Below are 25,081 nucleotides of genomic sequence, written 5' to 3'. Positions count from 1 at the left end.
GCGGAACTTGAGCAGGGGCGCAGTCGTATTCGTGCGCACTGACAGAAAATGGATGGGAAGAGAAGACGCCGAGCACGAGAACACGAGCGACGCCGATATTCATGCAATACTTCGTCGTTACATCGTTACTGCAAACGAAGCAGTCAAACATTGAGCCTGTGATAGGAGAAAAATACGGACACGCGATGGGTCCACTTGACCGGGGAAGCGGCGAAACATCACAATGTGCCTATCCTTCAGAAGATACATCTTGTGCAGCCTCGAAACGTGTAGGAGTGTTGTTGGGAGGAGCGCCGAGGTGCGATATGTTGGTAGAACCACGGACGGGTGCTGGACAGGTCGGAGATCTGATAACCTGCGAACATGAGCATGCTTCGAGATCAGGAGGACTCGGAGTACTCGAGGGTTGACTTTCTCGAATGCGATCGCCAGGCAGGCTTCACATGGGAAGCGCACCGTTGAAGAGATAGGCGATCGACAGTGCTTCTTCAACGTTGAATCACCATCCAGCACACCCTAAAGGGAGCGTCCGATCAGCGAGGCGCACGACGAGATTGAGAGGAGCCAGGGCACGTCATTTAGCGCATCTGGGCCGAAAAATGAAAAGGACATTAAAAACGCACAAATGCTAGTTGCCAATATTTAAGTACCTCGGGAGAAGTGGTGGGATACAATGACGTTTTGACTCGTCACGCTACCAGATATTCTCTTCTGTCTGCATCGGCGGCGATACCAGTGTTAACATGACCAGTGTTGACAGCCCACATGGTTTTTCTACTTTATCGGAGGATCAGTGTTCATTATGCGGACAAGGACAAGGTACGTACAGGCGAGAGACAGATAAACAACACCGGACTTCAGCGAGCTGTGAGCGTCTGAATCGGCGTAGAAACTAGAAGGAATTAGCGACGACGTACAAAAATTGAGGATCCTCAGCAAATAAAACCATAGCACTAAAAATCTCTGCACATTATCGCAAGGCAGGCTGCCCTGAGAGACCCTTCGAATGCCTGCGCTTTGTGGAGGGCACCCGTTCAATGAGGTACAAGGCATCGACGTCACCGCTGTATACAGGTCAAAGACCCGCACCGGTTGAGCTCACCACTCACTCGTCTATTTACATTTAAAGACACTTCCCGCACCCTTATCCCACACCAGACCCTATACAGCACACCAACGAAAGTGCACCATAATGCGACACGGTGACAGAACCACTAGTGCGTCGACTGCAGTAGCGCGTCGCAGGGGCGGAGAATATTTGGCATGAGGGAGTACGGTCACCTCGGTCGGTGTGAGGACTGCCAGGTCACACCAGTACTATGCAAGTACTGCCTAGGTTCTTTCTCTACGAGTATATATATGACCGCCTTCAGAACGTTAACTGGCTTCCTAGCTTCAACTGCATGGTCGGGAATCCGAGGCCTATACGAAGATTCACCGCCGCGCTCGGACAAGATTCTGCAAATCCGCCGCCTATGCAAGTCTTTCCACCCAACTGGTGTGTATGTTTTCTGTTTTCTTTACTCCTCCAATCGCCGTCCCACCGTGTTCTTACTGCTGCAATGGTGTGTCTCAGGGACTCCCTCAAGCTGCATCCTCGTGGACTTTGTCTCATCTGCTGGATGCAATGCCGCCGATCCCTCCTGTGCGCCACAAAAGCCTTACACGCAGCCGCTGCTCTCGCGTACTTGCTTCACCTGTACAGTAAGATAACTTCGAGTCCCACGAAATTTCGAAACTTTTATGTGAAGATACGATGTCACTCGATATGCTTTGGTTCTGAACATAGCACGCTCTTTCGCGGTAAGACTTCAATTCATAATTCTGCTCTCCACATATATGCATTAAGGCGCCTGACCTGAAACAACATTGGCTACGTTATGTACGTACGTGCGACATCTCCCACTCATTTCGATGGCTGATACAACAATCTGCGTCCGATTTACTGTCAACGCGCGGCTATCCCTGCTATGTGTGAGACATGAGGGGCTGCGGTCGAGTGGCAGAGCAGACTTTGTATTTCCACATCTTCGCAACATCTTGGCCCAGCGACGCGAGGACGTCGATCAGTTTTATTTGACTAACTTCCATCTAGTGTGGGCATCGCGTTTCTACTCCCGAACCTAGGTGGCCTGCTAGCTGATCAGACGCCCCGCCTGAATCACAGCGGCGAGACACGCATTATACTGCACGCATGGCGATCAATTCAGCGCATAACATCTTCAAAACCAGGAGAATAGCATCAAAGATAGTTACAGATATCGAATACGCGTCGCATATGACTGCTCTCACTCTTAGAGGTAGCAATTTGTCCTTTCTTACGCAGAGTAAAGAATTTAGCAATCCATTGTGTCGCCCATTCGCAGCGAGAAATAAAACATTTGCACCAAGAGAACCAATGATGGCACACGATCGAGAAGAGTACGGTATGTAGGACCGAGCGATTCAGAGCGTACCAAGGAGGCGCTGCATGCGTGCGGCCTGCATTGCCGTGCAACAGTTCCAACGCGTTCGTTTGGTGAATGATAACGTATCGAGATGTCCACCGTTGCACGGACTTCACAGAGCATTGAGGATAATGGATATCACTATCACACTGGTAGTAGACACGCACGAATGAGCCGGCAAGACAAGGTGACAAAGACGCACCATAACGATCAAATTGATTCCAGGTGGACCTTAGCATGCAACATGCACGCTTTTCAATGCGTACGTCTCACTCGCCTAGACCGGACTTGTTCTACTCAATACGACTCTCAGTGGACCAGTGAGATGAGATGGTGATCGATCTACCTAAACGGCGCAACGATCGTATTCAGATCCTCCGACAGCCAACAGCGAGACAAAATCGAAGCTCGGTGCGGCGTGCTGACCCCTGCGAGCAACAAAATGGGTTTGGGTTTCCGAGGTTCAGCATGTTCAGTGAATTTGCGGAAATCGAAGATCAGAATAAACATACTACATGCCCTCAGATGGGGGCTCCGTTAGTTCGGACAACGTCGAAAACTTTCGTGCGTTGCACTAGGCATCTAACGCAGAAAAATTATGAATCGGAGAGCTGAACGAGATCGACTACGTACAATGAGGTCTGGCTGCGTAGTTTCAGTGCTACAGCTGGAGGAGGGGGACTCGAGAGTTGCTGTAGGTTGTTGTCCGATCGAAGTTGATACGGCGATAGAAGGCGGAAAATGAGGGACGAGCGGACGGAAGCCTTGTGTAGGTAAGGATCACTGAGCATAATGCATAGAAGTCACTTGTTAGTGTAATAGTGAAAGGACTGGAACACTTACATCTTTTGATCGATTCATCTGCATTTATTCGCAAATTTCAGTATTTGATAGATCTGTTGACTGATTTATGCTGCGATTGCTACGAGGAGTCTCCGCGGGAAGTGCGGAGAGCCTGAGAGATTCATATTCAGTTTCCTCCCCACAAAAGCATCTTGCAGGAGAGGTAAACGACGAGATGGAAGTGAGAATGTCACTGCGTGAGGGTCATGCATCTGGATTTAAAAGAAGACTCACGGAACTAACGCCAAGGCCGATGACTGAGAATCGAGCATCTCGAGTCAAACACAGACAATGAAGAGGCACCGCGCACCTTTGCAGAAATTGGCGTCAGCTACAGTGTCCTTCTCAGCTAAATTATCCGCACATCCCAGTACAGGTCGCTGCCCTGCGACTCTACGTTGCATGCGTCGGCTTTAGCAAATACAGGCTGGGAGATTTCTGTTTTCGCCTTGCGTTATTGAAGCGCCGAAGTGCATTCTACTCCGGACAGGCCATATGACAGACTCGCACTGCTGGAAATCCACTACGGCCCAGCACGTCATCAGCTCCCGACGTTCTCATATGGACCAACACAAAATGCAGGCACTACTTACCATGGATACCTCTCCAGGATTCAATATTCAGTACTGCTGTAGCGCACAAGTACTGTGGCATGCGTCCATGCAGGGTATGGTCTCACAGGCGGGTCCTTGGCAGACATGCGTCGAAAAGAGGGCATCCAAGACGATCGGACCCCAGACGTCGTTGGGCAGGTGATGGCGGCGAGGGAATAGCTGCCGGCTAACCCCTGGAGTGGGTAAGGGTGACGTCGCAAGGAGCGTGGCGAGGTACCTACTGTGTTAGTGCAATAGTAGAAGCATTATCATACCTTTCGGCCTCGGTTGGCCCAGAGACGTCTGACCATCCGTAGTCATTTAATATCGAGGACATTGGAGGCTGTAACTTGAAATCTCTGAAAGGTTGTTGTGCGCGGATGGCGAGTGCTGCAGGGGAGATGTTGGGAGGTGAACACGTTGAGTTGGTGACTCGGAGTAGCCGGACCGTGGCGTCTCGCGTCTGTCACGATCACGCGCCTATGTGACGTGCCTATTCCCCCGCCCCAGCCGCCTCACGTCCACGATACGTCGCACGTGCCCAGCGTTGGGAGTCCCAGGTAGGTACTCCTGGGGAAAGGTGCGTGGTTCGGTTATCCTGTTTGTGGCTGATTAAGATGCCTACAGCCCGCCAACGTCGCTGACGGAAGGATCTCCAATACGCAATGACTCAGGTGTTTTTTGGACTACAATTGTAGTTTGGGGTGCGACGCAGGGGGAAGGTATTGGCCGTTGGCACTTATGGTAAAGACGTACGTGTCCTAACCTATGACCACTTACCTTGGAACTTGGAATCTTACTTTGCAAAGACTCACAGCCATTTACTTGTCGTCAATGTAATCCCTCGGAGAGATCCATGTTTGTGTGTATTACCTCCACTTGCCTATATATCCATTCTTCCTTGCCGCAACATTTCTGTTTTATCTTTTGCACGTGCAATCTATGCGATCGACGAAAAGCTAACCGACATTAAATGGAACGGAGAAAGCGACTTAACGTGCGTCACGGATAGACTCTTGCGATGATAATTGTGGCTCAAGGCTAATAATCTGTAAGTTTTTCTTCAATTCGTTGTCCGTTAACTGACGCTACTGGAGACACTTGGCCGACACGGCGAGTTCGCTTTCGTCCGCACTCTCTGCGCCACCGATCCCAGCTACGATCGCGACGATTGTCGATGCTATGTGTGCGGGCTAATTTTTGGCCACTAGCCCTCTTTCACGTTCTCTGGTCCCGGTCATCCGGATATTGCCGAGCAGGATACTTGTAAGTCATCAAACGATTCTAGTCCCTCCCCGTTAACATCTCACGGCTCGCTGATTTTCCAGAAAATCTAATTGCTCGACATCAAGTATTCCAACCTCTTCACATAAACGATGGCAGCACGTAGCTTCTCTTCACCTCATCACGCAACGCGAGGACACCGGATCGGTGTTTGAAAGTGCACCTCCCTCGACTTCGTCTTTGAAGGGTTTACCGCTCGTCGAGCGCGAATACGCACATTCCCTGTACTTTTTCGTGCAAAGCGTTTCAGCTGCACCAGGACATCTTCTCCGCTCAGTCGCCTGCAGTAGAGATCACCTTGCAGGTCCCGGAGTATCGACGGAGGTTTGTCGCAAAGTGAAGATGTGGGTGACTGTGCGCACTAGCTTTTCTTTGCATTCCCTCAGTTCAGATTCCCCTCGCTGATGCCATGCTCATCTGCGACGAACTCTCATTGGCAGCGCTTGGCTCTTTGGAGCACTCACGCACGGTCGCGCACGATAAGATCGCTTCCCTGGGAATACTGAATTAATTTTCTGAGTGCCAAGTATGTCCACGCCTGTGCGAAATCGATACAGGCAGTGGAAACGCGGCCAATGTTCCACAGGTTCTGTCCCGAGCAAGTGTACTGTGATATTCGTTGGCGTTCGTTCCGCAATCGCGGACAGCCTTGCGGTGTAGGGCAGGCTGATAAGGAGCTCGACTCGGGAACCGTTCGTGATAGCGTATCCTGTGCATGGGCTCTGCAGTGATCCGCGTTCTCATGACAGGTCGACAGAGCGTGCGCACGGCCTCTTTCAAATCCATACCGATATGCATGCGTCTATCTGCTGTTCGCCGTTATGGACCACCCAAATTTGCCAAACGTGATAATCCACGTGCCTGTTTTAGGCGCGTGGCTATGAACGCATCAAATTCTTATGCGTGTTCGGGGTGTGAGAGTTAGTGCCGTATCTTTTCTTGAGTCCCTCGTCGTCCAACGGTCCAATCCCCCGTCCTCCACTCCTTGAATTCTTCCTTGTCCAACCCCGCTTGCTCAACACAATGAACTCCTCCTTGTCTGAACTTACCTTGCCCGAACTCACCTCATCCGAGCCCGCCTCTCCTGAACTCGCCTGGTCCGAGCTCCCCTTTCCCGAACTTCCCGCGTATGAATTTGGCTATCCTGAATTCAACCCGATGAGTTCCTCCCTGTCCAAACCCCGCTTGCCCAAATTTGCCTCTCCCAGTAAGTCCCTACTCCTGAACTCTCGAAGCGCATGACCAACATGAGTGGTTGTCTTGTATCCTCCGGTTTCAACACAGGATGCTGACGAATGGATATATTTGGCGCGGTGGGAGGCTGCAATCTGGGAATGCATACCGGTACGTCGCCCAGATCCTACTCCCCGATCTGAATATTGACCACTGTCTGTGCAATGATCAACATTCTCGTCCATAGTACACGAATATACCAAGGCTTCACCCTGAGCTGACGGACCGCATAATCAGCTTTGTGGGTGACAACCCAAATTTCCGCATCAAGCAGGGGATGCTGTGCAGCTGTGCTCTCGTTTGTCGCACGTGGCTCCCAGCCAGCCTCTATCAACTTTCCAACCAGGACCTGCTGAATATCGACACCCACTTCTTCAAAGCTCTTGTACGAGCATCGCGAACACCAAGCTACTCCTATGCAGCCACTTTGCGTGTAGTGCGGGCAATAATCCTATCTGATGCAGAGCCTTCATGGGTGTATCAATTTCCCCTTACCCTTGGACGAATGTTCTCAGCTGTCCAGGAATTGTCTATCGAGTTCCTTAGGTGGGGCAAAGTTGTTATGCATCCACGCACACTGCTAGTCAGCTTTGGGCAGTTTGGATGTGTTACCAACGTGGAATTAATTGGCTGCAGATTCCGCAATTTCTGCCAATTTTGGCGTCTCATCTGTGCACTACCTCGGCTGCAAACTCTAAGGGTGGTAGACTCAGCATTAGAGAGATGCAAGCCATTCCCAATTGCTCATCTGGCATCACGATTTCCCACATTCACCTGTCTTGTGGTGCAACGTGGACGTAACTTGAATAAAGCACCAGAACCCCTATGTTTAGCACTTCTTGAGTGGCTGACATTGATCCCGGCATCCATCCATTGTCTGCAGAGGCTGTACATATTTGTTGACACAATTCTATCTCCTCTGAGAAACTTTCTTGTGCATGCCGGAACTAGTCTGGAGGATTTAGAGTTAGAATTCGTGTATGATACTAGTACCCCATCCAATGGTAAGTATTACACTGTACATCACAGTAGTATCAACCTAATGCCACCCACAGTGCAGGACTTGAATATAGGTCATTGCACTGCACTTCGCAACCTCGATTTGCTGCAGGTGCATGGAATATCTTTGGCAGAGATCCTGCGCATCATTTCCCCCAATTGCCACCTCCACAAACTTGACATATTCATGATTCCAGGAGAAGTGGATTGCGAGTGGGAGAGCGCAGCCCGTATCCTGGACGAGCCGCAGTTTCTCACACTGCGGGAATTCAGGCTGGACGTTCGCGAAATTGTCGAGGAAGGGAAGCGGCGCATTTCGGACTGCTTCGATGCCTTGCGTCGGCGAGGTGTTGACTTTAGGCTGTTTTTCGACCAATACCCTTATCATGGTGATTCACCCACTATATCAGCAGGCCAATCGAAAACTCCGGAGCTGCAAGTTGAAGACGAACAGTCGTCTGGAGTGCCTCTTACATCTAGCGATGACGTGCATCAATCGAGCGTCTGAGCAGACGAGGTCAGGAGAAATAGGACGGCGGATGCATTCTGATTCGGCGAGCGCAGTTGGCAGGCTGCAACGTTGCGGGGAGGACAGGTGGGTAACTCGAAACTTGGAATGTACAGACGGTGCGAGTTCTTCTATGCAGGACATCATTCTTTGTCAAGCTATATGTACTCAAGTTTCCGAGTCGGAAATAGGTCGATGTACCGGAGATACGTACAATTTTCTCTCATTCTATTCTCGAGATTATTTTTCTTCCGTTGTAATCTTACAGACTTACAAGTGTCTCGCGAAAGACGTGGGCTGCGCGTACTGGATTGTGTACAGTTCATACTTAGATAGCGACCGGGCATGTAGTTCACAGATCTGAAGTTCTCATTGCATTGAATGTACACATACAGAGATACATATACACGAAGTCGGTCGCGCGATAAAATCAGGCATATGACGGTATCGCATACCTACGACGGCACGCACCGGTAGACCATGCCTTGGTGAACAATATGGTCAGGCAGAACGTCCACGGGTGAAAAATATGCAGAATATAGATGACGACATTCCTGATCACAAGTACTAGACTGTTTAGCTCGGTACATGTGGCGTACCACAGTGTTTTCCCGAGGGATACGGCAAGGCCACATCCTCAGAAGTATTGGGCTACATCTGAATATTCTTGTGCTACCGTCACTTCTGAGGCCCCGGAAGTTGCACCGATAACAGTAAGGCGGTGCTTGAGATGGGAGCACATTCATATTTGTATGCAGTGACAGGGAAGGGATGTGGAGAAAAGACGCCGAGCGCGAGGACACAAGTGACACCGACATTCGTGCAATATCGCTGTTACTGCGCAGAAATAAGAACGAGTAAGTCAAGCATCGAGCCCTTGATAGGAGAAAGATATGAACTCGTGACAATTCCCTTGACTGCGGAAATGCACGTAATGTGCCGATCTTGAGGCACGATACATCCTGTGCAGTCTCGAATGCGAGATCAAAAATCTTACAGGTCTTTATTACTGCGAATGACTCACCTCGCGAGCTCGAATGATCGTCCCTAAAGACAATACTAGATTATAGTACATATGCCATAGCACCTTGGCAGCGGGGAGCTCAGCGCGCGATGGTGGGCACCCGCGCCGACACGGGGAACGGCATTTTGTGCTACTTGGGCTGGGATATAGACATGCGGTCGAGTAACGAATATAAAGACACATGGAGACCCCGATCTGCTCAGATAGTCTTGGAAAGATGACTCGACTTTGAGATGACCGACGAGAACTTTCGGTGCGTAGGAGTGTTGTTGAGAGGAGCACCGAGGTGTTGTACGTTGGTACAGGTGCTGGACAGGTCGGAGATCTAATAACCTGCGAACATGAGTCGCGAACGTGAACCTGTTTCGAGATCTGGAGGACTCGGAGTACTCGAACGTTGAGTTTCTCGAATGTGATCGCCAGTCAGACTTCGCGCGGCGAGCATGCCATCGAAGAGATCGGCGATGAGATAGCGAGCATCTTCGATGTCGAATCGCTATCCAGTACACCCTAAAGGGAGCGTGTGATCAGCGAGGCGCACGACGAGATTCAGAGAGTAATCAGGGCACGTCAGCCAGCACACCTGGGCCGGAAAATGAAAGGATCATTGAAAACACACAAACGCTAGTCGTCAAAATTTGAGCACCTCGGGAGAAGCGGAAATTGAGACAAGGCGCGATGCATTATGCGGCCCGTCGCAATGAGTTTTGACTCGTCGCGCTACCAGAAATTCTCTTCTATGTCGGTGACGTTACTAGCATTAACACAACCAGTCTTGAAGCTCGGGTGGTTTGCTGCTTCATTGGGCACTCAGCAGTCATTGTGACGGGTAGGGTCAAGGTGCGTACCAGCGGGAGGAGACAGATAAAATGATGCCGGATTTCAGCGAGCTGTGAGCATCCGAAGTTGGCATAGAAACTAGAAGGAGGTATAGCGACAACGTACGAAGATCAAGGCATCCTCAGCAAATAAAATCATAGCACGGAAAATCTCTCGGGTCATCGCAGGGCACACTGCCCTGAGAGAGCCTTCAAATACCTGCGCCTTATGGAGGGTACCCATTCAACGAGGTACGAGGGATTGATATCACTGCTGTAGATCAAAGACCTGCACCGGTTGAGCTCACCACTCACTCGTTTCTTTAGATGTACAAAGACACCTCCCGCGCCCTTCTCCCAGACGAGACCCTTACAGCACACCAATGAAAGTACGCCATAATGCCCCGCACGGTATCCTCGATCCAGACGTATCGACTACAGCAGCGCGTCGCAGGGACGGAGAATGGCGTCGGGGTCCTGCTCGGAGTAGGGTCACTCCCGTCGGTGTGAGGACTGCCAGGATAGTACAGACAGTACTGGAAAGATCTCAGAGTCGTGCAAGCCCAAATAAGCGCTCGTAGCGCGTTCACCTGTGACGTCACGCGTCTCTGCCACGGTCACCTCCTATGTCTAGATCGTAGTATGCTGCTCATGCGGCACTCAACATGCTCGCCATCTTTAACCGGCGACCACTCAACGGAGAAGGCTTTCTTAAAAATTTTCTTCGACCGCGCCGGTCTCGGGAACAGCGTGCGTCTCAACGTGCCATCCGGCCCCTACGCGACGTGCGCGACAACCGTGACAATGGTGAGCGCGACCCTCCGGTGATCTGCAACGTAAATGTTTCCTGCACTGCGAGATATGCTGTGCGCAACCTCGTCGCTGCGAGGTTATCTACGGTAGAGAGGGTTGCACCTCTTCTGGACGTGCCATCAAAGAGAGCTGGAGTCGTGGTTGATTATTGGCCGTTTCGACTTCTCGTAGATATCTGAATACCTCTGCTTACCAGTCTGTCGCATTTGCTTCCAGAGATGATGCGTCGTCATTCTTGTTGTCTGAACAGCAGTAGAGGATGGCAGCAATCGCACGAACCATGCACGAGTACAGGGCTTCAGCATCCGTACGGCGGCCTTCTTCGGTTTTCGGGAAGCACCGTGTAATATACATTATTTCCTGCCATACATGCCGACTGTGCATCCCTTCACTATCGCCCAGGCGCGACGCGCGGAAGCAGGAGAGTAAGTTCCACAGCCAAAAAAAAATGCACCTTGTCGCTTAACGCTGGTGCACAGATTCGATCCGCGGCTAGTGCGCGGTCCTCTTGGATAATATTCGTCTGCCAGATTCTGTATGGGTTAGGTCATCCTTGCTTTAACCGGTGCAGTGTGTTTCACAATATGTCCATTCCCACTCATTCCGAGATGTTGAAGCAGTTTAATGCCATAGCCGGTCTCGTTCATGGTGTCGTGTCTCCGGGGGATCAGGTCAAGAGGTGGCGCCCCATCCTGTATTTCAGGAGCTAGATAAACATCCAAGAGAGGGGCCGCGCCGACCCGAACAAGCTGAGCGTGAGAGACGGCAGCCGACGACGCGAAGCGTGCGTGCGAGGCGCTCCAGTATGCAGACGGCGAGCAATGACCCGTCGAAGAGGGGGGAAAATATGCAAAGCATGAGTCCGCAGTGATCCGACGAGCTTTGGTCTGCAGCTCTTGCTAGCTGACGAAGGCACAGCCGTCCAAGGGAAATTGAGACATGGTCTTCTAGACTTCTGCTGCTCAGAACGACTCTGAGCGCCCCTAATGGCAATAAGCACTCAAGTGATTATGCAGCACTCCTGTCGTAAGATGCGCTGGGAGACGCTGCATCGGCGTTGTGTCTTGCGATCGACAGGTGCGAGAACGCCGAAATCCATTGCCGAGATTTTTACCTTGAGACGCACTGATCCATGCTCGCCGATTCTCTGACAGACCAGAAATCCATAAACGTTGAAAAGTGGGGCTGAAAGTATACAAGGATTCCGGGAGGCCTTACCTCTGAGTACCGAGCAGGGACAGACTATTTAGCTATGCACGCCGACTATCTCATCTGACATCCGTCACTGGCACCCTACAAGGCAGCTTAACTTTGGATCGTCAAAGCCACGGATTTGACGTTGAACCATTGTTCCCTTGAATTGGATCGCGCATTCTCCCGTGGTTTGAGGTCAGGGTGTACTTTCGCGTGGAGATATTGGGGATCGTATTATAAAAGTACGTGTTTGTTTTTATATCCACCTTCCTTGGGAAGACTGATTTTGCAAAGCATCACACCTATGAATACCCAGAACCCCGGAGTCCGTATATCGTGCACTTGTGCGAATTAGTCTCAATCCGAGTGATTATCAAAGTTTTCAGCATCGTAGCGCAGTTCGCGTCAGCCCTCCGGCATCAGGCTGTCCGGCATCAATTCCCCTATGCATTTCATCCCGCAGGGCTTCTGCCAACGTATGGAACAGGACTCGCGCGTCCGCGATAGTTGTCTTCCGAGTGTGCGCATGCCGCCCTCATGCACGCACGCCGCCCTCACGAGCACAGGCCGCCCTCGGCAGCCCTTCGCTGCAACATAACTTCGGCTTCGCTCTCTTGGGTTCCCGGGGCGTGGCCCTTCCGGGCATTCTCACATAGTTGTGTCCAGCCTTGATTACAATTTATACATCCTGTTTCTGGGACTTTCCGGGCACAAGATGTCGACTGGCCTGTCCACTCGTGGGTGTGACTGATCGAGCCGATCAGGTCCCGTTGGATGCCCGGTAGGTTTTACTCCGAGTATGAGCTAAGTATGAGCGCTGCGATACTTAACCCGTACTGCTTCCCGGGCGTATCATACCCGCACTGACGGGTTGCGACGGGTATCCACGGGTAGGCTCGAAGATGCTTTACAGATCTCAATGTTTTTTCTGGCATGATTAAATGCCTGGTGAACATTCTGTGACGCGCTGCGGATCCGCGTTCGGTGCGGAGAAGGCTTGGCTAGAAAAGGTTAGCGCGCTAGGAAGCGCTCTGCTGCGTAAACGTTCGCATCGTGCTTTTTGTTTTCGCAAAGTTCTAGTATGATATCTAGCATCTCAGTGTGCACGAGCGAACGATAGAGTTAGAAGTGGTTAACGGAAATGAGTGGATCCGGAACGGAATTCGGTAGATAGATGCCGAGAGATAATGTGCGAATCAAGCATCCGTGCGATTCAAGTTGTAGCAGCCTGTTGAGGCCGCGGTAAACGCCGTTCAACTGACTTGCTTCAAGTCGATGTAGCCTGGCACCATCAAATTCGGTGTACTATGCATGTTTTCACGTCGTTGAGCATCGTGCGCCTTCGAGTTCGATGGATCTGACGAACTGTCTGTGATTAGCAACTCCTGCCATGAGTTCATCTCCTTCGAAACAATAAGGCACGAGCCCAGACATGAGCGGGCATGCACCGAAGATTCGTCACCGGCATCACATTCGTGGCCTACCTCCAGGTCGAATGACAGTCCTATTGTTTGTGCGCGCGCCCAGCCTTCCTCCCGATGTCGCATAAAACCTGAAGGCCTGCTAGACCGGGTTGCAGTAACAAAGTCGATTCTGACCTTGTCGTGTACTCACCTCTCGGATACCCTCGTCTTGTACATCTACCATGGACGCGTTCTTCACCATTGCTGCACCCGTCCCCGACGAAGTCGAGGCCCCGATTGCCCTCCCTGCCGACTTCGACACCAGCGGATCCGGTAGTGGGGACGGTTCGGGAACCAGCTCCGGCTGCTCCATCGCATGAATGCGCCTGTGTTGGTGGTATGTTTGACAACAGTGATACTGTCCATGCTGACGGCCACTCCAGGATACAGTCGCTCCAGACCACATCGGTTGACTTGGACATGATCCGTGGCATTTCGCAGCTTTTCGTTCTTGCGCTTTGCCTTCGCCATTATTATCCGTATTTTTTCATAATTTATTCAATTCGTACGAATGAGCAGGGGGAAGGCGAGGGGAAGAGACAGAGACAACAATAGCGCGCTGTAGAGAGAGGGTGACTGTTTTGACGCTTTATCCTGAACGCCGTTCAGTGACACGAATAATGAATGTACAATATATGACGTATTTACTTCGCGGTGCATAACTCCACGTCCAACAGAATCCTGCTGTGGCCTTAAAAATGCAAGGCATGCACTGGGGATGCTTCTGGCTTCCGGCTGAAGGGATAATGACCTATACGTGACGCGAATCATAGGCCAGTGAGATCCGGGGCCCGCTGGCACTACCAGTACCGTAAACCATGCGCATGTGGGGCACCATAGTAAGGAAAGATCCTTGACCAACTTCAGCTTGAAGATTGCAACGAATCACAGCATGATAAAAGGCGATGACGGCTACATGAGCGATTCTTGCCACCGACTGATTTCTCGGTTCGTTTCGTCCAGCCTGCACGATACGTATGTATCACATTCTAAGAGATAACAAGTTGACCAAGTGCACCCGGCGTCGAGAGATAACGCAATCGGGTTTGCACAACCTTAATCAACTGTTTGAGCACCTGAGACATGCTGCGGAGGCTGTATCGGTGTACGTACCTATATCGAAGAATACCGGAAAGGTGTAGTCGACGGAGAAGAGTACTTGCCCGATCGTTCATGTCGACACCCCTGATCAGTCTTTTGTGTTGCTAGACTTTTGGTTGACGCAGGTGCTTACTTGATGTTAGAATTCTAGCTGCATGCAGTTCGGTTTAGATCCAATAAACGTTCCAAGCTACTTCCGCTCACCGTGACACTTTGAGGATCTCCAGAGTGGCGCTTGCCACAGTACCTTAGCAGTGGCGCACCAAGTTCATTCATCGGTATTACGAGCACCATCATGAAGCACGCCAGATATCAAAGAGTGCGGGCATTCATGAGACGCGGCCACAATCTCAGATAGAGATTCATGCGCCTGAACTCCAACGGTGGTCCCAATTCGTAGATTTTCATAGCCCGCATTCCTTGAGAAACCGACAAGGCCGATGAGGTCACCGACCTCTACACAATAAGACGTACCAAGTGAGCGAACCAAGAAAATCAGATTTCAGATATCGAGTCAAGACTAACCTCAAGATCTCATCGCATTCTTATTGTTTTGCAGCCTGCAGCTGTGCGCATAAATACGGGCTTGACATTCGTCTGCGACAGCAACGCAGTCGCATTCGCACTTCGTACGCACCTCGCACCCGTTCCCATAACTGCATCGTCATCCTCTACAATGGACGCCTTCTTCACCATTGCTGCTCCCATCCTCGAGGAGATCGAAACCCCAGTCGCCATCCCCGCCGACTTCGACACCTCTGGCGGCGGCGGCTCGAATGGCTCGGGCACCAGCTCTGGCTGCTCCATCGCGTGAGCGTGCCTTCGGTAGCGGTATGTTTGATCAAACGCTGTATCATCGCTGTCACTGATGACGCGCATTTTCAGCATGCATGCTTTCATCAACGAATGCATACTTTCTGGGCACATCCACAGCTTTCGATCGCACAAGTTGCCCGCGTCATTCACACTTTTCGTTCAAATTTTGTCATAACTTATCCGATTGGGAATAAGAGGGAGTAACTGGGAGTAATGGTGGAGTAAGGAGGAACTTGTTGATTTGTCCTGAAGAGAACTTGTGACGTGAAAACACATACTTTGGTTGTACGCCATGAATCACCTTATATGAATGGTTCAAGGCCACAGCACGGAAAGATACTGTTTGCCCATTAACAGCGAAAATGCTCCGTAAGTACTTGCACTACCAACGGTTCTGATGACTCACTTGACTGCCCTTGACCGCCGACCTACCACTATAAGTAGACTGCCCACTTGACGCGCTGCCGGAACATAACGTGGTTAAAATAGATCAATCGGGACGCAGATGGGCAGATCCCAAGGATCCGTATCTGGTGCCTGGCTCACGCCTGGGCCCGACTATAGGAGGGTCTTTCGAGATGATAGTTTGACCTTAGTATATGAAGCGACGAGTGAAAGCACTACGTAACTATACTATACAGATGCAGGTGCCACTGAGGAGGGTGACGCTGGAGGTGACTGGACTTGGATCACCATGTAAAGGCTGCATCAGGAGCAGGCGGTACATGCCCGGCTGAAGCTCTGCATAACCCAACGATTCTCTGTCGGTGAAAAGCCGAAACAGCAGACAGAAATCACAGGCGTGAGTCAGGCTATCATTCTACCACAAGTCGTGGCACTTTGTACTCACTCAGCGGCAAGACGATGACACCGTTGCTGAATGATAGGTCAATTGCGCTCGTCCTCGTCTAATCAGCAATTCAGCTGGGTGGATCAATCACGGAGACAGAGCATCGCCTGCAGCTCGAGGTGCACTGATACACTGCAACGTACGAATACGGGCGTCTGGTTTCGTTGAGTAAATAAGATGACCGCAAAAGGGAGAAGGAGACGCACCCAGCTACACTGCCAGAATATTATATGTGCTCGTGCGGTTGAAAACGATGCGTGACACATTCCTGAAGCTGCTTCTACTCCAGAAACCGTTGGTGCAGGAATATCATATTCCTCATTCTTCAGCGATCCCGTCCTTATGGAAGTTCCGCTCTTTTAGGAATATCCCTACATTGCTTCGCCTTCCCGATAAATTCGAGAAGACAACTTGACGGACACCTATGAAAAGAGACGGCAATGGTTATGACGACTTCGAGCTAGGGTGGTCGTAACTGATGTGATTTATGCGGCAGCTCGCACGAATTGTTCTCTCCTACAACAAGAATCGCGCATCGCAGTATGTGAAACTCGATTTGATGCAAAAAATGGCCCAAATAGTAAACCGCAAGCATGATCAACGTTCTCGACTGGACACTTAAGACACTTACCAACAAACCGCTGGTGAGATGACTGTGTTTAATGGCATGTAACGAGAACAAATAGTCATGAAGGCACTATCCTGCGCCTATAGTAGTGGTCCGTGCTTGTCAGGGTTCAGTGGCATGGGTCTGCCAGTGGAGGTTCGAACTAACTTACTAGCATTCCGTCAGCGTTGTGACGCTCACGACAACTTGTGCATCGAGCGTTATGTAATTCAACCGGGCCGCGGTGACGAATGGCCGCCCGTCGACTCGGATTCATCTCTGGAGGGCCATGAGTATCGCCGCTCAACAGACAATGGCTGCCGCAGGGGGCTACAAACCTCAGGCTAATCCTCTCCAGGAGCCCGAATACGTTGTCGTCTCATGCAGCTTTGTGCATGGGGGCCAGATGTGCGAATTTGAGATGATAGGGTGTGCTCCTCATCCCATGTTTTGCACCGTGATAGATCTCAGGATTATGCATAGGCAGATTGTAGTTGTTTGCACAGAGGGTAAAATGCTGATGAACACCTATATTCACCCAATGTCAGTTTCATTCAGATTATACTGAAATTGGTTCATATACTTATACGCCTGTATACGAAGTATAGTCCCCAACCCCTGCCAAGTATCTGAGACATATACCCATTCACTTGAGCAACTGAACGGGGGTGAGATCTGGGTCATTTAAGAGGTGTGGCAGAATCTAAATATGTGGCAGGAATGACTCTGGCAGAAGCACGCCACGAGCTGGGCTCCATACTAAGAGATAAGCTTGTGGTGGGCTTCGCTGTTCATCGCTTGTTTCTGGTAGGTCACATTTCTTGTCCATGTGTTCTGGCTATACTGATCATTGTCTATGGTTCTGGCAGTTGATTGTTTTACAGCACCCTCTACGACATATCAGATATCTTTCTCTCTATATTCCACTGCGCAGAATTCTCCGGTGCAAAGATGCAAATGAAGTTCCTCTGTCGGTGCTCGTGTACGCTGTTTTGCGTCTCGATATCTCATACGGACCATACGACTGTGTGAGTGCGGATATGTGTCCGTTCACAACTGACGTCGATAATCGCGCGCTCTCTAGGTTGAGAATGTCCATGCCTGTCACCAGCTTTATCTGCATTATCAGCGTCACTGGGAATATTCCGAGTCAGTTGGTGATTATCAAAGTCTTCCCCCACCTACCACGCTCTGTTTTACGTAGCCATCTGCATGAGTTTGACTAACGGACATTTCACGTGCTGGGAGAGCGAATTCATCGGACTTGGACCAATAGTGCGCATAGCAGTGACTCCGCAGGTGTCAACTTACGAAAGCTCAACAACAATTTCGACCGCTGGGAGGAAGGACAGATTTCGCAGTGTTCAAAAGGTCCGAACAGCAGTAAGGCTCCGTATCAGCCATGCCAGAACGACCTTGCGGGCCTGTTGGTGAATAAAACTTTTCTGGTACGTAGTAGCCATCTCCAAGTAATCACCAAGTTTCCCGGCAGCACTGGTATCAGCTTCTGTGCAACCCCACTGCATTCAAATCCAGGCTAGCCTATCGTTCTTCAAGTACGTCAATCATTTGTTTCAGCTATTTGCAGAATGATAGTCGCTTGCATATCTCAGTCGCCATCTCGAGTTTCAGGCATGAGCCTTTTGGAGATATTCTGCAACCTCGCTATACCCCGTCTTTTTGCAATAGCTGAGGCAAGTTTTTCAGATATAGAAACCAAACTAGTAGCCTCAACTCGAATGCGAGCCAAGGTGTTGCTGAGAGAAGAGACAGTATTGATACATGAAAATTCATCTCCGTCTGGGTCTAACCGTGAGATTCGCAGTGAGCGGGTCCAACCGAATTACGTTTACAGTAGGATTCATGGTACACGAAGCCGAATCCCCCTTTCTTGTCGCCTCATTGAGACACGCCTGCAGATTGTGATTGGTATAAAGGCACTCTTTTTGTACGTTCCAATGTCAACCCCATCTATCTCAAAATGTCCCCTCTCAACACTTTTCCTCGCGTTGTAGATGTATTGATCGTTGGAGGTGGACCCACCGGTCTTGTCACTGCTCACATTCTGGTCCAAGCTGGCTTGAAGGTACTCGTAGTTGGTAAGTGGTAGTTGAGACCGCAGCGTAATCATAGTGTGATCTTCCTGGCTTAGAACAATACAACGCCCCCGGTCAGGCATTGTATGGACGCGCTGCCATACTGTACGCGGGCTCTTTGGAGTTCCTCGACACGATTGGAATTTACAATCGTATTGCCAGTATCGGATACATCGTCACGTAAGCTAGCCTACTTATATCCGCCCGTTCTGTGTGTCTCATCTCTCTGCAGGGATTCTTTGACGTTCAAGGACGGCAAAGAGATCCATGGTAGAGGGTGGAAGCCGTTCGTCAAAGCAATGGCCGGAAATACCTATTTTGAACACTGGTTGGTGATAACTTTTGTCACGATTAGGCATGCTTGCTGAAGGCCAATATCAGTCTCAGTATTCGGCAGAAATACGTCGAAGAGGCCGTGCGTACTGCGATTTCTGCGGTAGACCCCACTGCGGTGCAAGCACCAGCAAAGCTAGTCGATTTCACCATTGACAACTCCTTTGATCATTCAGTAATAGCTACAGTAGAAGCTGGAGAGAACTGCATCGAAGTCCGTTCGTGAGTGTCCTTATCCATTGGGGGAGTACGTTCCGTCTCATTGTCTTGTAGCAAATACATATTAGGAGCAGATGGCGGACGTTCTACAGTACGCGAGTTGAGCAAAATCCAATTCCCCGGTACTCCCGGAAAGTTCAAGTGGGTCCGCTTGGATGCCATCGTCCAGTCAGACTTACCAAGGATGACTACTGCGATCGAGTCTACGAGCTACGGACATGTGCTGTGGATGCCCATCGACAACGGGGCCACGCGGATTGGGTTCGTGTGTTCGGACGCGCTCTACGGCGAGAAGGGAGAAAACATCACCGCCGAGCTTGTCATGGAAGAGGCGAAGAAGGCGGTGGCGCCGTTCAAACTCGAGTTTGTGACGCTTGCTTGGTGGACTGTCTTCCAGTTCGGGCAGCGTGTTGCAGAGAGATATCAGGATGGCCCCGTCATCTTGGCTGGCGATGCCGCGCATACCCACTCGTCCGGTGCAGCTCAGGTATGTTTACTCATTTTTTGCATTTCGAGTCGTGATCCGAAAGCTCTGTGGTAACAGGGGATGAACACGGGTTTATGTGATGCGGCAAACCTCGGGTGGAAGCTTGCAGGGGTGCTACGAGGATGGTTCAAGGATGAAATCCTCGACACCTACACATCGGAGCGCAAAGCATCTGCGGAGCACCTTATCCAGCTCGACCGCGACGTTTCTACTCTGATTTCTGGCACAATTCCAGACCACTTCTGCGCGCCTCCCGGCGCCGATCCGAACATATATCTGCAGCAAGTCTTCTCTGCGAGTGCGGACTTCACTGTTGGTCTTGGAGTGTCGTACTCGGAAAATCTGGTCAACGTTGCGAGAGAGACCGATGCGGTGCTTGCCGCGGGTTTACGCGTCGGTCATCGAGTACGCGACGTACCGCTCTTCAGACCTGGCGCGGCTTTCCCTACTCGGTTGCTCGAGCTGACGCCCTACATCGGGAAGCTCTGGGTCTTCATCCTCGCGGGTGAAGTGGAAAAGACCCCAGAGGGCGTGCGGTTGAATGAGAAGTGTGCGACGAAGTACCACGCTTTGAGACAATCTTTCGACTCTCCGGGTTCGTTCACCCGAACTCTCGCACCCGCGTTTGACTTTATCACCATTCTGCGCGGTACCGGGGTTCTGCAACCTGCGGAGACGCTCGGAACACAGCTCATCGGAACGGTCGCGTACGACCAGACTGGAGACGCGTACGACAAGTATGGCGTGAGCACGACTGAGGGTGCGCTTGTCGTACTCCGCCCCGATGCGATCATCGGCTTTATCGCGCCACTGAACGGTGCGCTGGAGCTTGGGCAGTACTTGAGCGAGCTTCTGCGGCCTGTCGAGGCGGGCGTCGCAATGGAGGAGCAGCTCGTCACGACACTGGGGGAAATCGCTCTGGACGATCGTAACGAAGGAGAGTTGATACGGATCCCGATGATGCGAGTCCAGTCTGTGGACAACTCTTCTCTCTAGTGGTATGTTCTGCCAGCTGCGTGGTCCGTACTACAGGGTGGTCTTTTTTCATCTTGCCAACTGGTTGCAGTATAACTTGACTTCGCAATTGCTTTTCAGTGTCCAAAATTCTGCAGCGTGTGAAGGATAAGACGTAGGGATGTGCTTAGAATCGCGATGCCCGTATTTGTTCTCTCTTCCTTGGAACAGAGGCTTGTCTCAGAGATGGGAGAACACCTCTACGGGCGACCCGAGTCGCCGTTCAAGGTACATTCTCTGCACATCATCCAGATATAATTGTTTGTCCTGTGGGTAATACAGTGCCCGTCACATGCATATGTCTCTCCGCAATGGCTAAACATTCACCAGGTGACACCCCTTCACATACTCCCACCCGCACGGAGTGTGTCGCCTTCTCCGCCTTCCTCCGCCACAAAAGACCACTTACGATTGGACGAATTCCCGTTGCAGGCTACCTCCACATCTTGCCCAGTGCTACTCTCCTGATTAGCGGTATCTCCAGCAAAGTGTCCTCGAAGGCGTTACTCAGTACCTGCTGGATGTCCTCGTAGTTGGGGGTTGTCCGCCCGTCTGGTTTCAGCCCACATCCTCGTTCGAGCCAGCTTCGAGGTCCTTGCAGTCGGTGGATGACATGCGATACACCTACACGGCAGCTAATCGATAATCCATTAATTAGTCCACGCCCAGTCTCCAGAAGAACACGACACATCCAATCAGGCGCTTCGCGGGCGACCGAGCTTACTGTGCGTCGACGCGATCGTATCGCATACATCAGGCACCTCGTCAATTGCGCTGAAGGTGCAAAAGTGACGCAAGTTCCGATAGCGGAGGTGCGCGATCCTCCTCCGTTGTACATACAGGTGGGGATGGGACCGGAGCTCTGTCACGCGTGTTACCCCACTGAATGAAGTCCGTTCTCGCACTTTATTTCGAAGCAGCAATCCAATATGTTGGCTTTCCTTCTACTGGTATATGAGGAGGAGCCACACGCATATATACAGCAAATACAGTAGCAAGAATATTAACGCACACGACCGCAGTGTGCAGGATATAAAAGACCGAGCAAAACAGAACAAACGCATGAAAAGAGATGAACCGACACTGCTAACTACGCCGGATATCCCCTATCCGTCCTCGCCTTGCCGACGAACAGCTCCCTCCCCTTGAGGATGCTCGTCACCCAGTTCCCAACAGAGATACCCCAAAGCACATCGAAGTACCCCGCACCGTGATACTGTCAAATACACTTCAGTCATTCACGGCATCACATCCACTCGAAGAACATACCTTGCCAATGGGGATGACCACCATCTCGATGCTGCCCTTGTACGCCTTATTCTGCGGCTGGCCCGCAAGGAAGCTGAGGAGGTTCGGGACCGCGACGCCAATATGAGCCGGCGCCTTCCCAGCCTGCTTCTGCTCCTTCCAATCCATGATGTCGCCCGCGGCGAACACGCCGGGGTGGCCGACGACCTCGAGCGTCGGCTTGATCTTCACGAAGCCGGCGTCCGTGAGCACGTCCGAGCCGAGCGACGCAACGAAGCCGGCGTTCGGGCGCGCGCCGAAGGTGGGGACCTGCGCGGGGATTGGATCAGCCAGGGCGCAAGAGACGCGGGCGGGTGTATGCGTACCACGAGATCCGCGGTGAGGAACTCCTTGCCGCTGCGCGTGCGCACGCCGACTGCGCCCGGCGCGGGGAACTCGTCGACGAACTCGTTGAAGATGATGTTGACGCCGCGCTGGCGCACGCGCCGCTCGATGTTCTTGCGGAACTTGTCGGGGTACGTGGAGTTGAGGAGCATGCTGCCGCTCTGCACGATCGTCACCTTCTTGTTCGGGAACGCGTCCTTGATCTCGCCCGCGGTCTCTGTCGGTCACGGTCAGGTGAGTCGTGTGACTTGGGTTCGATCAGGGGAAATGGAACTAACCGATACCGACGGCGCCTCCACCGACGAGGAAGATATCATGGGCGGCAGCGTACTTCTTGCGCCATTCCGCGATGTGCTCGCGCACCTCGTCGTCGGACTCGGGGAAGTTGATCGCGCCGGACCACGACGAACCAGAAGCGAGCAAGAGGGCTGCGTATGGAACGCGCTCGCCGTCGTCGAGGACGACGACACCGCCCTTGCCAGGGGCGCTCTCCTCGATGGCGGTGACGTTGCCACGGAGGAAGGAGCCGTTGCCGTTGACGAAGAGCTTGTCGTACGGGATGAGCGAGCGGTCGTCGAGCCCTGGCTCGTCCGCGACTGTGACGCGCGCGCCGGCGATGAGGTGGACGTAGTATGGACGCTTGTTGATGAGAATGAGCTTGTACCGCGCAGGGTCGAGTTTCTGCGAGAGCTCGCGGGCGGCGGCGGAGCCTATGAAGCCGCCGCCGACGATGACCACGTTCTTCTGAGTATCGTTCTTCTTGGACATGGCTGGAGGAGGTGGGCTCTGTACTCTGCGAGGGGTGAGATGGGGGTTGCTGGCTGGGTTCTTTGGGAGGGCGGCATGGCTTTATAGTTTGGGCTTGCAGCAGATTGCAGGCTGTTGTCGTTGGATTGGGAGAATGAGCGCTAGATGAGCAATGGTTCTGAAAATGACTCAATCGTTCCCAGTCAGCGTCTCTCCCATTGGCTCCCCTGAGCCCTCGCTTATGTAATTCTGACTAATCTGTCGTCCTGCGTTTTCTCTGAGCTCGCACATTGGAGACCAGGCTTTGGCGACGCGAGGCTATAAGGTATCCATCATCTAGCGTACCTACCAAGTTTTTATACCTCCTCTAAATTCTATTCAGTATACGCTCAGTATACGACTAAACCTCAATTGCGCTGTGTGGATTTCAGGTAATAGTATGTAGTACTGAGGTGAGCATGTGATCGTGACGCGACGTGTCGCTGCAGCGACAAGGCGCGGCACAAATCTGTCTGGTACGGCAAAACACATCCAGATCTTTTGACGGACCACATGATGCAACAACCCGTGCAAGAGTAGCTGAATCGAACGATTCGAGTTGCACAACAAAAACACTACTGCTTCACATGTACGCCTTTGGTAAATCTCCTGACCTAATGATAGCAGATGAATTAGTGGGTAACTCGTAAACTCTTTACTCTGCGTGATCAGGTCGCACTAGTCGCGATCTGTCCGCACACCCTATGGCAACTAGAATTGCAGTCACTCTTTCCTCCTGATTCTCAGGAACGTCATTGTTAGGGTAATAGCCGTGGTATATCTTGCGTGACTGATGTCCATCTAGCCCTTCAACAACAGCAACGGAGGTGAGGGCCGGCAAGGGTTGATTCTAATGATTCTAAGGAGTTAGAACGTCTCTCAACGAATGCGTACGTACCCGATGAACGAATCCCCACGGGTATGTGCCATCTTCCCAGGGAATTTGGACGAACGGCACAGCACCGCCTTTGGCGTTTGTGCTGTTGTATACCTGGGGGAGAAAAATTAAAACCAGCAACATTAACATCTCTATCACATGTCATGTTGCATACCTTTCCCGAAGTCCTTTGAGTGTCCGCAAGCCGCCGATTTGTATCGTCAAGTCGCCGCCGAAGGCGTTGGAAACCCCTCCTCATATCACGGCGTAAATCCCTCATACTCTGGTTGAACCAAGCAGGTGCAGCATCTGGAGACAATTCAGACATAGGCATCAACAGCAGGACACTTATTCTCACTGTTATCGGAGGCGGCCACCACAGATGCCTTGTATTTGATTGCGGACGCGAACTGGGCGTTGTTAGCCTGTCGACGCACTGTTCACGAAAGGTGCCATTGAATTGCATTAATCGTCACCACGTTGATTGCTCACTGTAATTGTACTCTACTTCTCTCTCATATAACTTTGCCTGGCAAATGTCAAAGTCGCTGGGAGGTATGTGGGTTTGCGGCGGAAGGTCGAGTCCGGCTTCTATGGGCAGTTGTATCAGCACTGCAGGCTGAGCATTCTGAACATCTTCATCTTCAATATCCGTCAAAGATGAGTCAGACATATTGCTTTAGCCGCTGCTTTGGCTAGATAGAGTGGAAGCTGTTCGCGAGTTGTTCAAGTTGACTTTCACCTTCTCTATATATCGTGACCGCGTAGTCTCGGGATTTGCCGTTCGGCTGAAGGTGAACAATGAGAGCACCGGAAAGGGAACAAAGGCATGCCTCGACGGTGATCGATCACGAAGCACACTGACCCAAGATCACGAACGTTGAACGCGTCCACGTAGAGTCATTCTGCACCAAATGGGACAGGCTGTGAATGCTTTCACGCAGAGTCATTCCGCGCCAAATGGGAACGGTGCTTTCCCGCACGCCTCTCTCCTTCGTTCGATACAAACAGTTAGGCGTAGAGGCGGCATAGGGATAAATTGAA

The 25,081-nt window shown here is 51.5% G+C and overlaps 7 protein-coding genes across 7 annotated transcripts; 3 read left to right on the top strand and 4 right to left on the bottom strand.

The window, feature by feature from the left end:
• Positions 1-1,263: 1,263 nt before the first annotated feature.
• On the top strand, positions 1,264-1,713 carry SCP_0705430 (hypothetical protein; the record flags this gene model as incomplete). Its single annotated transcript, XM_027760468.1, has 3 exons — positions 1,264-1,336; positions 1,394-1,498; positions 1,577-1,713. The coding sequence occupies 3 exons, from the start codon at positions 1,264-1,266 to the stop codon at positions 1,711-1,713; spliced, it is 315 nt and encodes a 104-aa protein (XP_027616269.1).
• Positions 1,714-7,442: 5,729 nt separating this feature from the next.
• Positions 7,443-7,907, top strand: SCP_0705420 (hypothetical protein; the record flags this gene model as incomplete). Its single annotated transcript, XM_027760467.1, has 1 exon — positions 7,443-7,907. One exon carries the CDS (start codon positions 7,443-7,445, stop codon positions 7,905-7,907), a length of 465 nt encoding a protein of 154 aa, XP_027616268.1.
• Positions 7,908-13,223: 5,316 nt separating this feature from the next.
• SCP_0705410 (hypothetical protein) lies at positions 13,224-13,532 on the bottom strand (the record flags this gene model as incomplete). Its single annotated transcript, XM_027760466.1, has 2 exons — positions 13,224-13,319; positions 13,371-13,532. The coding sequence occupies 2 exons, from the start codon at positions 13,530-13,532 to the stop codon at positions 13,224-13,226; spliced, it is 258 nt and encodes an 85-aa protein (XP_027616267.1).
• Positions 13,533-14,846: 1,314 nt separating this feature from the next.
• Positions 14,847-15,127, bottom strand: SCP_0705400 (hypothetical protein; the record flags this gene model as incomplete). The annotated part of the gene is made up of 2 exons (XM_027760465.1): positions 14,847-14,880; positions 14,958-15,127. The coding sequence occupies 2 exons, from the start codon at positions 15,125-15,127 to the stop codon at positions 14,847-14,849; spliced, it is 204 nt and encodes a 67-aa protein (XP_027616266.1).
• A 3,248-nt stretch (positions 15,128-18,375) lies between these two features.
• SCP_0705390 (hypothetical protein) lies at positions 18,376-20,724 on the top strand (the record flags this gene model as incomplete). Its single annotated transcript, XM_027760464.1, has 9 exons — positions 18,376-18,405; positions 18,452-18,459; positions 18,531-18,541; positions 18,609-18,692; positions 18,746-18,869; positions 18,922-19,017; positions 19,071-19,244; positions 19,296-19,728; positions 19,786-20,724. 9 exons carry the CDS (start codon positions 18,376-18,378, stop codon positions 20,722-20,724), a joined length of 1,899 nt encoding a protein of 632 aa, XP_027616265.1.
• A 1,108-nt stretch (positions 20,725-21,832) lies between these two features.
• SCP_0705380 (FAD/NAD(P)-binding domain-containing protein) lies at positions 21,833-23,142 on the bottom strand (the record flags this gene model as incomplete). Its single annotated transcript, XM_027760463.1, has 4 exons — positions 21,833-21,958; positions 22,012-22,299; positions 22,356-22,591; positions 22,653-23,142. The coding sequence occupies 4 exons, from the start codon at positions 23,140-23,142 to the stop codon at positions 21,833-21,835; spliced, it is 1,140 nt and encodes a 379-aa protein (XP_027616264.1).
• Positions 23,143-23,815: 673 nt separating this feature from the next.
• On the bottom strand, positions 23,816-24,710 carry SCP_0705370 (hypothetical protein; the record flags this gene model as incomplete). The annotated part of the gene is made up of 5 exons (XM_027760462.1): positions 23,816-24,010; positions 24,059-24,151; positions 24,213-24,346; positions 24,396-24,473; positions 24,530-24,710. 5 exons carry the CDS (start codon positions 24,708-24,710, stop codon positions 23,816-23,818), a joined length of 681 nt encoding a protein of 226 aa, XP_027616263.1.
• Positions 24,711-25,081: the final 371 nt, after the last annotated feature.

The sequence above is a fragment of the Sparassis crispa genome (assembly GCF_003851025.1).
Source record: "Sparassis crispa DNA, contig_000006F, whole genome shotgun sequence".
NCBI classification, from domain to species: Eukaryota; Fungi; Basidiomycota; class Agaricomycetes; order Polyporales; family Sparassidaceae; genus Sparassis; species Sparassis crispa.
This window is presented reverse-complemented; position numbering and strand designations above follow the sequence as displayed.